Consider the following 13,772-nt stretch of genomic DNA (forward strand, 5'->3'; position numbering starts at 1 on the left):
TGGGTTGGGGGATGCGGTGGGCAGGGCAACCGAGGTATGTTCTTTACTCATCTTTCTAATTCAGTGTATATCGTACTAGATTTGTATATGCAATATATTGGAGGCCATATATTATCTTCTAGAGTCTTATTTTTGGCTGGACAAAGCCGTAATCGGTGCTCTGCACCGACGCTATCGGCGGCCCTGAATTCTATGTACATCAGATCATAATTTCTAATAGTAGACGTGTCCTGCATAGCTACTTCTAGCAGACATCAATCTGCAGAAGTAGCTCTTTACATGCAAAAGCTTCGACCCGGCATCAGGCCTAGGGTATCGACTGTCGGGTAACGCAGACATTCTGCATGTGGCGCGCCCGCTTTACAGGGCCCTGAGTACCCAAACGAGCGAGATCGGGGTAATAGAGAAGACTTCCTATATTCAACGTCATGTTCAAGTCGCTCCCCGCAGCGCAATCGCTCCCAAGACCGACAGTTCGAGCCGTCGCAATCCGTCATCATGCGTTCCGTTTGCTTGGTTCGGCGGCGCAGTGTTCAACGCTCCCAGCTTGTAAGCCTTCTTGATCTTTGCAACGTCGGAGATCTTCGACAAAGTTTCGTCGTCGAATGGCACAGGCGTTCCCTCTACATTTTGTTCGAGATGGGCTGCTACCGAGTCGTGGGTGATCTCCGGGTTCACGGAAAGCTTGACTACTAGCAAGTCTTTCGTGGAATCAGTAATGCCGAACTTGCGGAAAGATTCAGCAATCTAGACGTGGTCAGCATTGCTCATGAAGTCGATTGGTAGCTGATCGTAAACATACATTTGTCGCAGGGCTTAGCGAAAAGACCATCTCAGAGTGCACATTCCGGGATTTGAGGCGGCCGTTCATATAATCATTGACTGCTCTGAAAACTGCGGAGAGAAGGTGTGTTCTTGAGAGGACCTGCAGCATTGTTCAGCAGTTGCTCCGCCGAGAGACATACTGACACCGTACCGTGCTTGCATCAATGAAAGCATATTCGAATTCCGCATTGGCGGACATGAGCTGCTGGCGAAGATACGGAGCATTCTGCACATCCCGATATAGAGCGACATGCACGGGCATCGACGGAGGCAGATGCGACAGGTGGATGGTTTCTAGTAATGGCGCAGGCATGATGGGAATAGTGACGCAGAGGTGAAGTCCAGAAGGGGAATTATCGAGAAGAGGGTCGAAGAAGGTACGCGTTCGTAGAATTCCGGACCGAGATGATGACAATAGCAGTGTGGCCGTGCAAGTCCGTTAAGTCCTAAATCCTGATAATTCCCCTCCCCCGCCAACTTATCACCGAGGCCGTGATGCTGACTCACGGGCGGCTCATCTCACACGTGACTTCACTTCTCGAACGTTCGGGCGACCGTAGCAGCTGGCCGACGGCTGACTGATATCATTCTTATAGCCGGCCATCCGCCGCTCTCCATCGCTTCTCCTCATCTCCATCAACCTCGACATCATCGTCACAATCATGGCGTTCTTCTTGCGACGCCCGTTCGCCGTCCCTACGGCGCTTCGGCAAATCTCCAAACCTGCGAATAGCGCTCGTTTCATCCACAATACGCCCTTCAAGCCCCAGTCCAAGCCTACCGGTCCCATCTCCATCTTCGCAAAGTCCCGTCAGACCTTCCAAAATGCTTTCCGTCGCACCTACATGCAGCCCTCCTACAATGTTCAGGGTGGCAACATCACCCAGAAGCTGATCTACGGTGCCACTATCATCGGTGGTACTATCCTGGCAACGAACTTCATCTTCAACCGCGAAACCAGAGAGGATGGTGGCATGCCTCCGTTTGAGCGCAGCTACCTGAACGAGACGTTTATGCACACTGGACTTGGTATTGGTATCATTGGTATCGCTGCTCGCGCTCTGCACACCAACGGATGGTCTTACCGTTTGATGGCTGCCAGCCCCTGGGCTGTCATCGGTCTTGGTCTGGTTGCCAGCGTCGGAACCATGTATGGTACTCTGTACACCAACCCTGACAAGTAAGTACTTTCACCAGCGCAGGTCTTTTTTTTCCTATGCGACAGTTTTCTGACAAGTTATTAGCTACGTCATGAAGTATGGTCTCTGGGCAGCTTTCAACGTCACCCAGGCCGCGCTCCTGTCTCCCCTGATGTTCATGCACCCGGCTATCCTTGCTCGTGCTGGTCTTTACACCGCTGGAATGATGGGTGCGATCGCTTTCGTCGGTGCCACTGCTAAGCAGGAGAAGTACATGTACCTGGGTGCTCCTTTGCTCGCTGGTGTGACCATTGTCGCTCTCTCCGGTTTCGCTCCTCTCGTCCTCCCCGCTACTGCCACCCGCGCTCTGCTGTGGTCTGAGAAGATCTGGCTGTACGGTGGTCTCGCTGTCTTCGGTGGTTTCACCCTCTATGACGTCCAGAAGATTCTCCACCACGCCCGCATGGCTCAGAGAGGCCTGGTCCGCAAGGATGTCGTCAACGAGAGTATCAGCCTTGAGTTGGACTTCATCAATATCTTCGTCCGTATGGTCCAGATCCTGGGCATGCGCAACAACAACCGGAGGTAAACGCATTTCGCATTTGCAACTCTATGATCGCCCTGGTGTAAAGCCAGGGTGCCCAAATGCATGAGCATCTCATTGCACTCAGCACCCGAATATACACGGTCTCGAACACTACGATGATTCGGAACTAAGTGGCATTTGTCTTTTCTGAAAATTCGATTGTATTAGTATTTGCTGCATGGTTTCCACCAAATAATTCAGCCTGTATATGGAAGGGCACACACTATCTGTCCGCACCTTTGGCCAGCGAGGTCATAGGTCAGCCACGCCGTTCCCGGTGACAAGGGACCGTGGCGACAGATAGATCTGATGGAATACTCTTTTGTCGATATCTAGAGGTGGAAACCCACTAATCTCCACTCTCAATCCATCACCATGAACACATCCAAAAACATCCGTAGGAAGCATATGCTTCTATCGTAAAGCCACTATAGACCTCCAGCTTCTCCATCTTGACCATACCTCTCAGGCCTATTAATAGAAATTAATCCCACATACGGAGTAAATATCCCAATTACATCATACCTCTCATATCCACAACCCCCAAACCCCCAGAATTCCACTACCCTCACCCTCCATCAGCACAGCAACACACAATACTCCCCAACCCAATCTTCCACCGAGCTCGCGGAGTGCAACCACTAGCTCATGGATAATCTTATGATAAGGTAACCGGCGATTCCGCTCTGAACTACAGATTCAGGTCAGGACCTGTTGTGCCTCAAGCTCTTTGGTTTCGTGTGGTCTCACGCGGGGCTTTTTGGGCGTCGGATGCCCTGCTTGCAACGTGTAGTAAACCACTCGATGTGTTACATGGAGATGGTCTGCTATTTCGAAGACTTGGTAACCTAGTTCGTGGGGGGTTACTGAGGAGGTTGTTAGGTGGTGAGGTAGGCAATAGTCTCCAGGTTGAGCCAAACTTCTATATCATAATCTACTCTACCACATGGTTTAAAGAAAATCTCACTTCCAATTCACGGAACTTCGGAGTATTCTGGAATTCACATCATCCAACATAAAGCAACATAGCTTCCTTTCTCATGGCATCGTACTTTGTGTAGAAAGAAGAATAATTGACACATTACAATTCCTGCCGATCTCCAACCATTTTGTCCTTAGGGGAAAATAACTCCGTACGCCGTACGCCTGAACTATGTACCCAGAAATCCATCAACGAACTTCACCCGATGTTATGAGAAACAGGACCGCATTTTGTCATACAGAAACACTCTGCACAAGCTCCGCGTGCCCTGTAGACTGCCTACAGGTACTGTGGCCGAAGAAACCGAGACGAGCTGTGAATAAAAGCAAGGAGATGAACTTCATAAGCATGATTGAGTATATCAACCTTCTCGGTATCGTTAACCGTCACCATGTACTCAGGAGACACAGGATTCTTCCTCCGCTTATGATCATTCTTCGCCAGCTCTATCTTGATGTCCTTCTTAATCTGACGCACATTGAGCCCACCCACACGGGGAGTAAACACCATGTTAGCTATATGACAATAGCTATCTCCATTGATCTGCCCGAAGGTTCGCAGTATCAGAGCGACAGTCTTCCAGCGTCGACATCTCTCCTCGGGCAGACGAATCTGGAGTGTCTTTTCAGGCCAACGGCACTCGAACAGATCATTGTATAGTCGACTATACGGAGGGTCAGGGAAGTATCCGTTGAACTTTTCTCTCAGAATCATCTTGTTGCCTCTCACAGCACATGCTGAATGACGGATTCGGATGGTTAGAAGGAGGGAATGATCTTCAAGGCCTTCTAGGTTCACAAAGTGGGTGTTTGCCGCTTTGATCATTAGACTGACTGAGTAGCCGATCTTTGGTCGTGAAGGATCATGGATGCATTCATTTAGTGTCATAACACAGCCTACCACGTCGAATGCTATGTCGAGCTGCGCGTTTGGTTGATGCAATTCGTGGACTTGGTCGGGTTCAGAGCCTGTCAGAATTGCTTCGATCTTGGGAAAGGGCTTAGGGGAGCGGAAATGGCAGAAGCATTGGGGGTCGTCGCTATCAGAAGATGAGGAGGTTAGAGGATCGATTAATGCTTATATAGAGAGGGAAATTTCCGGGAATTGAGCTCACCATGGTAAATTCGAGACCGACTTGCCGCTCATCGCGGCGCAGTCTCTCTTTCTCGCTCAATGAATGAGAGGTTCGCCTGAGATTAGGAGAATATGGGTTTTGCTTTCGATACTTGGGTGAGAGCTTGTCTATGCCGATGAAGATGAGCAAGGAAGATGGAGAAGATTGCCGCGGGGGCAGCTGGATTGAAGACGGGTCTCATGTTGTGACTATGTTTAACACATTCACGTCGAGGGGCTGGCTATATTCACTGATATTCCCCAAAGCTCTGTTTCTACAGTAGAGAACGAGTACGCAGGGAAGCTCTTCTTATCAGCTCTCAGTTACTCAGACTAGACCCAGCACACCGTCTTCAGCAGGAACACAAGATATCACCACATGGTCAAAGGAAACTATTGGTGTCAGTATGGCTATTCATAATGGTGGATGTCTCACAGCTTATTATTGCCTGTTTCTAACAGAGTCTCATAAATCCCTCAAGCCTGCCCCATTCATCGACAACATGTAATCATACTCTGAAACAGGATGAGGGTGATCATGGAGTGCAATTTCAAGCGGTAGACAATGCCACTGGTAAGTACAGTTCAAAGATAACTCATCTAATGGATAGACATTTTGGAACTTGTAGCTTGAAAAACGTGCTCATTGACGATATGGACATTTGTTGGCGGATTTTGATCGTTCCAGGTGAACAGTAACCTGACAATAAGGCTGGACATCTCTGCTAGAAGGGAGGCCTGTTTTACCCCACAAAATTTTGTAGGAGTATTACATGTCTTTAAGCCAGCTTCATGAATAATCAGCCGTTGTAGTCGTTGAGCCCTTCAGCAATTGTGTATGTAGATGCACTTATCCTCATCTGGTTGCGTTGATAGAAACATACCTTCACTGGCATACGCTACAGATAAACGACCATTGGAACTGCAACCAAAGTCCCGACTCTGAGATATTATACAGTAATGCAACAACCATATCTTACGAACCACTACTCTGCTCTTGTTCTAACCAGCACATGAGTTGTACCATGCACTATACTGCTTTTTATGGATTGTGATATCAAAGGTCTCTGAGAGAAGCCTCTACAGATCATACAAACAATACAAATAACTTCACAAGCTCTCTTATAAAATCTGCCCACGCTCGATCTCGAGTAATATTCGTGGAATCGAGAGTAGTATAAAATGGCCATCAACATTGACCGTCGTTGGATATCATTTGATTACATAAGCACACCGCAAGCTTCGCGAAGATCCATCGCATTGCAACAGTTTGGTCATTGAACAGCCCACCTTGGACCAGGACCCCTCCCTTTATCCACCCTTCTCGAGCCAATACTTCCAGTCAATCTAGTCTCGCCTACTTGTCACCATGTCTACAGAAATGGAAGTCGACCCTCCCGTGGCGCAGGAGGAGGAGGTCCCCGCGCAGTCGGGCAACAATACCTCTGATCCGAGAACGCAAGCGTCAGCTGTTGCAGTGCGCAGTATCGAAGGATGGATCATCATCGCGACCAATATTCATGAAGAGGCCTCTGAGGAGGACGTGACGGATCTGTTTGCTGAATATGGAGAGATCAAGAACTTCAATTTGAACCTCGATCGCCGGACGGGTTATGTGAAGGTAGGTGTCTTTAGCTCTTCATCAACGTGGGAATTCATTCTATGATTTTGCTGGATATATTTCCATGCTCAATCTTGATAAAGTATACTGCTACTGAGCATAAGATGAGATACTAAGTGGCTTTTGTCAGGGTTACGCGTTGATCGAATACTCCACCCTCCCCGAAGCCTCGGAAGCCATCAAGGCTTTGAACGGATCCAAATTGCTGGACCAGACAATCCAGGTCGACTTCGCGTTTGTCCGGCCACCCCCATCAAACAAAGGAAAGAACGCTGGACAAAGAGGTGGCCGTGGTGGACGGGGACGCAGCAGGAGCCGGGATAGGAGTCGCAGCCCTGGAGCGGAGGAGGCTAGAGACTAGGCGTATTGTTGTGGCAGCATTGAGGAGTTGACTTTTGTTTACTCTACTTTATGACCTTGGCAGGCACCTTTTATCTTGCTTTCTCTTGCCTCGTCGCGTCTAGCGTTTTGATTTTGCCTTTGTTTTCGCCCTCGAGGACTACACGGCTGCTGAGCCATCCAGACGACTACATGTCAGTTTGATGCGCGCATGTTGGTCACGGTTGGATGGGCACCGTGAGCAGCAGTGGTTACAGCGGGCAATATCTCTTACGACAGTTTTATGCTCCTCTTAACGAGGGTACCCATAGGCTTGCAGCCAGAGGAGATATTTGCCGGCGTCGTAAATAATCAGCGATCTGGTATGTGCAGCTTGTTTCTTTTGGCATCCCGGCCCGTTTCCCCTTCCTTTCACTTCTGCCATCCCTCTTTTCTGTCGCTTGACCTCTGTCATTACTCCCAGCTTCTGTTTCGTCTTGTGGCTTGCTCGAATGCTCATCGCTGACTTAGCTGAAGCAGAAACCCGCTCGCATGATATATCAAGCCAGGATATCCCAAAATTTCTACTAGTTCCAAGATTAATTCAGATGAAACCCACTGCCTCTGATGCTCATGTGGCTGGGGCTATACTTGTAGCATTTTCTGCTCTAATCATCATTTCTTCCATCATCCAGCACATGGATAGGTCTTTCGACCTCTCACATCAATCCCGAGACCCATAGTCCAGATAGAGTTTTGTAGATCCAAATGACTGCTATTGGTCATCAGATAGTGCGTGGAATGCACACTATATATGACTCTGCGACGAATGGATCAGAAGATCGATGGGGACGGGCAGAAATCAGGCATGAGATCCCCGCAGCCCGGGCGCGTGATAGGATACCAAGAACGAGAGCCCACGACGATCGAGTGCGGAGAGGACGAGGCTGGAAGGGAGAGAGCAGCAGCTGAGGCTGCGGAGGGTCAGCCGGAGGGCTGAAAAGCACGGCGAATGGCTGGCTTAGTTAAGCCCCGGGGTCTCTCCTTCCCCGCAACGGCCGAACGTCGAAACTTATCGCTCAACGCCACTTCCTTCCCTCGTTCATGGCCCGGATTGGGGACCATTGACCGTTGAAATATGCCTCATTGGATTCTCGCTGCTCGTTGGATGCTGGCTGTTTTCTGAGCTCTCACTCTCTCCGCGTCTGTCTCGAGTTCTGCGTGCTCAAAGTCAATCCTCACTTATCGTTACCTCGAATCATTCTCGACACTTTGCTTATCGGTATCTCTCCGCCCTTGGTAACCAGGAACCAGGGCCAGGACCAGGACCACGAGACCAGTCGTTCTCTGCGGGATTGAGGGACTTACAACTAGAAAGCCTTCAATATGCGTGCGTTATTTGCTATTCATAGGTTGCTCTGCTTGCTTGCAGTCTTCTCTGAGACCAATGCGCTGGCGTTGCGGTCGCAGGACGTCCTTGCGCCATTGTCTCCAAATGCGCAGATTCCGCTGGAGGATTCAACCGATCCCCCATCAAAGCAGTTTCCCCTTCCTGCTCCAGAGAAGCCTAGTGAACCGATCGGCTCGATAAGTCGCACTTATGACGATTTGCTGGATGCTCTCAAGGTGATGCAGGATGACTACTTCCAGCTTTGGCAAGGCACTTGGCCTACTAGTATCGATTGGACTGCTGCCGTGCTTGGGACTCATGTCTCCGCCACCCTCTCCTCACTGACTTCTACTGCGGGGGATGTATTGGCAGACATTCTTTCAGCGAGTGCTAGCGGGGATCACAGACAGTCGGAAGAAATAACCGAACAGTATACGTTGGGATTCGAGAATCTCATTAACCATTATTTTGACCAAACCTCGGCATTCTACTTTGGCGAGGATGCCTTTGCCGTAAGAAATCAGGCCTTTGATGATATGTTATGGGTCGTTTTGGGATGGCTGGAGAACATAAAGTTCCAAGTCTTGCACAGCGACCTGCATTACGATGACCCCTTCTCACCCAACGAGACAACGAAGCGCCTCTGGCATGGAACCCAGTTTCAGTCCCCGGCGGCTCATCGGGCACGTGTGTTCTATGGACTTGCGTCCGGGGGCTGGGACGTTTCCTTGTGTAATGGCGGGATGATCTGGAGCCCTTACCTGACGCCGTACAAAAATGCCATCACCAATGAGCTGTACATAGCCGCTAGCATCGGGATGTATCTCTACTTTCCCGGAGACTTTATTGATTCACCCTTTATGGGAACCACACTGGACGACGAGAACTGGTCAGACGGTTACCCTCACGATCCAACCCATCTGCAGGCCGCCATCGAGGGATATTCGTGGCTAAATGCCTCCAACATGACGGGTTCCAATGGCCTCTATGGCGATGGCTTCCATATCAGTGGTTGGAAGAGTGCCGATGATCCTGGCACGCGCAAGTGTGATGTCCTCAATACTATGGTATATACATACAACCAGGGAGTGATCCTTAGCGGGCTAAGGGGACTTTGGTTAGCTACTGGTTCGCAGCAATATTTATCTGACGGACACCGATTGGTCAATGATGTGCTCTTGGCTACCGGATGGCCTAACAAAGGCAGTCAGCAGTGGGAAGGGCTTGGCCGCGGAGGTGTGTTGGAGGATGCGTGCGACTCTTCCGGGAGCTGCTCCCAAAATGGACAAACCTTCAAAGGCATCTTCTTTCATCATTTGGCCGAGTTCTGCCGAGACATCCGGCCGCAGGAATTGCGTTTCCTGGCCAGTGCCAACCGCACAGGGGACGGGGAAGACGGCTGGCAGTACGTATACGAGTGGCACCAAGCACGATGCCGGACATACCGCCCCTGGCTCGAGCACAACGCCAACGCAGCTCTGTTGACCAAGAATGGCGACGGCAAGATCGGGGAGTGGTGGGGAAACACCACCGCCACCGACGTGAGTCCTCTGCCGCAGGGGGCGATCGACTATCAAAATTATGGGGCGCAGGCTGAGGGCTCGGAGGCGTTGACGGGCCTTCTCCGTAGCCGTGGCTCTAAGGGTCCCAGCAACGAGGAGACGCTGGGACTTGATTCCACACGACAGCTGCAGGGCTGGGGAGCTGCACCCGAGCGGTCGGGTTTCACAGAGCGTGACTATGTGCCAAACGACTACAACGATCGTGGTCGCGGACGCACTGTTGAGACACAGTCAGGAGGTGTCGCGGTGCTGCGGGCATTGTACCAGTGGAAGACGACTTCGTCTCTTGCATGATCCGGGTCATTCGGCCGAAGGCCTAGCACATGCTGTATGAACGCGTTTGGTTGATTGTATGTTAGGAGTTTCAGGAATACCTACACTAGGACCGGAACAGGCGTTTGGAAGCACGATTACCTTCGTCATCTGTAGGGTGCGGCAGCCATAGTCGCCTACGTACATACACAGGACATGCATCACGTCGTGATCAGCAGAACAAATTTGCCACATAAGTCAATGCCAGCAGTATGGCCGTGGAAGAAACCTCCGTAGCATGCGTTAGTTGGACCCGGGGAAATGAAAAACCGGGGAAAGACACGACATCATCATCAACATCATCGCACATGGCAGGATCACCAGATTGATCCCATCCATCCGCCAGCTCGGCTAGACAAGCGTCCAGCATTTACTTAAAAAGTAAAAATAACTAAATAATTTAGCTGGCACGACCCAACAAAATGGATGAATTTCTTACTACCTGCCGATTAGAGTAAACCCTCCGGATAATATTCTTCCTTGACAGTTAGTTATGACTCTGCAAAAGTAGGTACGTTGGTCGGATAGGATTGGACTATTCAATCCCTCCGTGCCGTCCCGCGTGCTTTTCGGCCCCCGACCCGATCTTCCCCGGGGGCCATGTCATTTCAGCTTCTTTTAATTTCTTTACCATCTTGGATGGATCCTAACTTACAGTAAGCGGAGAGAAATGGAGAGAGTGTGTGTTGTGTTGTGCCGTCCTGTGCCGTGCCGTGTTGTGTTGTTATTGTTATGCGTTGTCTGTCTACTTGTTTAGTTGGGTGAAATTTGGTGGTGAGTTTTTAGTGTTTTGTTTTTTTTTTTTTCCTTGACCGACTATATGATATAATGGCTTGCGGGCCGTGATTACTGCTTACTTCATAAGATTGTTTTCTTTTCTTTTCCGTTTTTGGGAGTGACTGGTAAGTGTACGGAATACTCCGTAGATGATTTGTTATTCTTTTTGGGGGGGCTTTATATTTCATTTTTATTTTCTTTAATTTCGTTGTTCTTGGTAGCGGTTTCTTCTGTATTATTGGGTATGTCATTTTGAGATAATTGCTTGGGATTTTACTAGGGCGTATAGTATCCAGTTTGCTGCATTGCAATGTATACTGACTGGATAACTTGTGAACTGTCAATGAAGAAAATGTAAGGTGATTTGGTAGTGAGGGTAAATGATGATATCACCAGACAGGTTCAATCATTCTTGCTTCTTCTAACTATCTACTTTGTAGTATGTAGTAAACTGAGTAGTGACTGTGACTATTGACGGAGTATTTTGGGTAGTTGCAGCAAAGTAACGTGATATGACGAGATGAGCTGGGTCATGTGTCTCTCTCATCAGTTTCAACTAACTATCTATTTACTTATTGTGTAACTACTGTAGTAGCTAGCTGGTTAACTGGTTAACGGAGGTGATGTAAGCTGGAATGGAATCCCTAAGTACACAGCTATGTGACTACTCAAGTAATCCAATTAGTAGTATGTCAGGTGCCAACGATGTCAGATGTTTGTTGTGTTTGTTGCCACTTAGAAATCAGTGCTTGAATAGGAGGATAATTAATTAGCCCTCTATTCTTCAACATATGACTGGGATTCTCTCTGAAACTACGGGCAGGTATTTGCGATGTACTCATCTGTAGTTAATCAGTAGACTACTCTCTCCACGCACTTCATCTAAATGCCCTGCAAAGTCTAAGGAAACTGTATACATGCCTGTCTGGTTATCTGAGGGTCAGGATAAACCGCGCACAGGCTGCAGCTCCCACTATCAAATGCAAACAGATCAGCCATTTGACATATTAGTAATCTAATCTAAATAACTAACGTAGTTGTAGCAGCGATGGTTATTTAAACTCATAAGCGAAGTATGCGAACCCATACTATAGTAAGCTGTATTAAAGGGCCCGTGGATACTCAGGCTCCATAATAGGTTTTGGAATGAAATGGGCATCTACTCTCGAGAGATGAAGGAGGGGGAAGTGGGTGGAAGGGAAAAAAGAAAAAGGGAAAGCCACTACGCAGACGCATTGACCTTGTGCCCCCCCTATCCCTCCCCTGGTTGATGGTGGTGGACACCCAAGGTTCTAGGAGGAATGATTTAATTTATTCTGGAAGCACTAGGTGGAACTACATATAACAGGACATAAGTCTTTAACCACGGGGGTAGGGTGCCTGCGCCTTGCCGACCATACGATAAGGAGGGGAAGAATGTTCCATGGGAAGATGACCCCGGTCAAGTAGTAGGAGGATGTTATGGACCTGCCGTATGGGTTTAAGGGGGCGCGCGTTCCCTGGCTGACCGTTTCTGCACTGATGGCTGCGTTGACTATTGATTGGGTTGGGTAGGATGGGGGAGGGCGGCAGCAGCTCAAGTCTATGTTATCAGGTCTCCCTCTAGTGCCTCACTCACACACAGACACTACAACACACACATTTTCTCTTTGTGCAAGACGATCGGTGGCTTGGACGAGGTGTATTGTGTGTGGTGGTGGATGGACGGAATGTGGTAGACTAGAGTGGTTTTGCTGGACAGGTCGTCCTCCGTGCTCTGTCTGTGGAGAGTGGATACTCGAGGTATAATCGGATAGGTCTCCTAGTGTTATTTTACCTCTGAGAGCATTGAACAACATCTGAGCAAGTATGGAGACGGAGGGCTAAGTGTCAGGGTCGCGATGATCCTTCATCATCGTGCCTCGACATCAAATGATCGGGTAAAGGCATCAAGCCAAGTAGAGCCGAATTCGGGTTGGCATCATGACTGCTGGTGCTTGCTGGGAGTCTTAGCACTTGCCAGTGTCCTTATTAGCGGAGATTCCCTTCAGCCACTAGCCGATCCCAGATCGGCAGTTCTTTATCGTCACTCGCCAGGGTGGCATTGACCTTCACTGGGCTCATTGGAGCTCGCCCGGAAAGTGGACACTGGACGGAAGGGAGGAGGGGGGAAGAGGCCAAGTGTCTGACTTGCGAAGACAGCTCGGACAAGGTGGTTCCCGTTGGGATTGTCGTGGGGATGTGGTATGTGGTATTTACATCGTCGTGAGTTAGAGAGAAGGGGGACAAATAGATAGACAGGTAGGGTAGATAGATGATAGTAGCGGGTAGTAGGCAGGAACTAAGAATAATAATGCTGGCCGTCAACCATGGAATGGGCGAGTGGAGCAAAAAGGCAGTCACGCGGCCGCCCAGTCGTGGTACCCTTACGTCCTCGTAATCATTGGTATTCTTCCTCCGTATGTATGGTATTATTTCGGGGAATCCTCGCTTCACTCTGTTTCATCCGTCGCTTCGAACAACTGCTAGACAAGAGGATGAGAGGATGCTTCATTTGAAATTGGGTGCCTGCTTGTCCACTATGAGGTCACGGGCTTCTCCCCCCTCCTCCCTTAGGCTACTACACTACTGTATTCACAGTAACAAACTCTGACTGACGGAGACTTGGCTTTACTTAGGTGGCCCCCTCTCTACTAATCTGTCGGACTGACGTGCCTACTACCTACCTGAATCGGCTGCCGATTCCATGTTAAGCCTCCTCATCTGCCTCTATCTTGATACGGCGCAAGACTCCCAATCCCCATCGGGCAGTGGACAACTGTCATAGTCAGGACCCAAAGGGAAAGAAAGGGAAAATAAGGGTTCGGCCGTGGTCCCATCCGGTCACAAGCTCTTTCGCGCGCGCTCTCTTCGCTGGGTGGGGAGCGCGACTGCATGCACCGATGCGGGGGTTAAGGAACGCTTTCCACTGGCTAGTTTGCACCCTGTTGTTCAACGCTCCCCGGTGAATGCATCCCCTCCGTCGAAAACGGAGCTCGCTCACTTGCTGCTCAATTGCGGTTGGGGGCTCATCCTGCAGGTCTGCTTGACCTCGTGTTGATAACCGGATTCATAGGGAAAAGACGCGCCTAGCGAGGAGTGAGGAGTAGCTCCGCGGTATAGCGTACC

General features: G+C 49.6%; 6 protein-coding genes across 6 annotated transcripts; 4 read left to right on the top strand and 2 right to left on the bottom strand.

Moving 5' to 3' along the window:
- Nucleotides 1-432: 432 nt before the first annotated feature.
- On the bottom strand, nucleotides 433-1,138 carry An07g07660 (uncharacterized protein; the record flags this gene model as incomplete). Its single annotated transcript, XM_001391804.3, has 3 exons — nucleotides 433-747; nucleotides 803-925; nucleotides 977-1,138. 3 exons carry the CDS (start codon nucleotides 1,136-1,138, stop codon nucleotides 433-435), a joined length of 600 nt encoding a protein of 199 aa, XP_001391841.1.
- A 349-nt stretch (nucleotides 1,139-1,487) lies between these two features.
- An07g07670 (uncharacterized protein) lies at nucleotides 1,488-2,553 on the top strand (the record flags this gene model as incomplete). The annotated part of the gene is made up of 2 exons (XM_001391805.3): nucleotides 1,488-2,005; nucleotides 2,070-2,553. The coding sequence occupies 2 exons, from the start codon at nucleotides 1,488-1,490 to the stop codon at nucleotides 2,551-2,553; spliced, it is 1,002 nt and encodes a 333-aa protein (XP_001391842.1).
- A 1,258-nt stretch (nucleotides 2,554-3,811) lies between these two features.
- On the bottom strand, nucleotides 3,812-4,649 carry An07g07680 (hypothetical protein; the record flags this gene model as incomplete). The annotated part of the gene is made up of 2 exons (XM_059748600.1): nucleotides 3,812-4,519; nucleotides 4,647-4,649. The coding sequence occupies 2 exons, from the start codon at nucleotides 4,647-4,649 to the stop codon at nucleotides 3,812-3,814; spliced, it is 711 nt and encodes a 236-aa protein (XP_059601014.1).
- Nucleotides 4,650-6,014: 1,365 nt separating this feature from the next.
- On the top strand, nucleotides 6,015-6,627 carry An07g07690 (uncharacterized protein; the record flags this gene model as incomplete). The annotated part of the gene is made up of 2 exons (XM_001391807.1): nucleotides 6,015-6,266; nucleotides 6,397-6,627. The coding sequence occupies 2 exons, from the start codon at nucleotides 6,015-6,017 to the stop codon at nucleotides 6,625-6,627; spliced, it is 483 nt and encodes a 160-aa protein (XP_001391844.1).
- Nucleotides 6,628-7,970: 1,343 nt separating this feature from the next.
- On the top strand, nucleotides 7,971-9,830 carry An07g07700 (uncharacterized protein; the record flags this gene model as incomplete). The annotated part of the gene is made up of 2 exons (XM_059748601.1): nucleotides 7,971-7,974; nucleotides 8,017-9,830. The coding sequence occupies 2 exons, from the start codon at nucleotides 7,971-7,973 to the stop codon at nucleotides 9,828-9,830; spliced, it is 1,818 nt and encodes a 605-aa protein (XP_059601015.1).
- A 1,946-nt stretch (nucleotides 9,831-11,776) lies between these two features.
- On the top strand, nucleotides 11,777-13,133 carry An07g07710 (uncharacterized protein; the record flags this gene model as incomplete). The annotated part of the gene is made up of 7 exons (XM_059748602.1): nucleotides 11,777-11,891; nucleotides 11,974-12,070; nucleotides 12,190-12,304; nucleotides 12,367-12,407; nucleotides 12,451-12,597; nucleotides 12,702-12,855; nucleotides 12,939-13,133. The coding sequence occupies 7 exons, from the start codon at nucleotides 11,777-11,779 to the stop codon at nucleotides 13,131-13,133; spliced, it is 864 nt and encodes a 287-aa protein (XP_059601016.1).
- Nucleotides 13,134-13,772: the final 639 nt, after the last annotated feature.

This window comes from Aspergillus niger (genome assembly GCF_000002855.4).
Source record: "Aspergillus niger supercontig An07".
Classification (NCBI taxonomy): Eukaryota; Fungi; Ascomycota; class Eurotiomycetes; order Eurotiales; family Aspergillaceae; genus Aspergillus; species Aspergillus niger.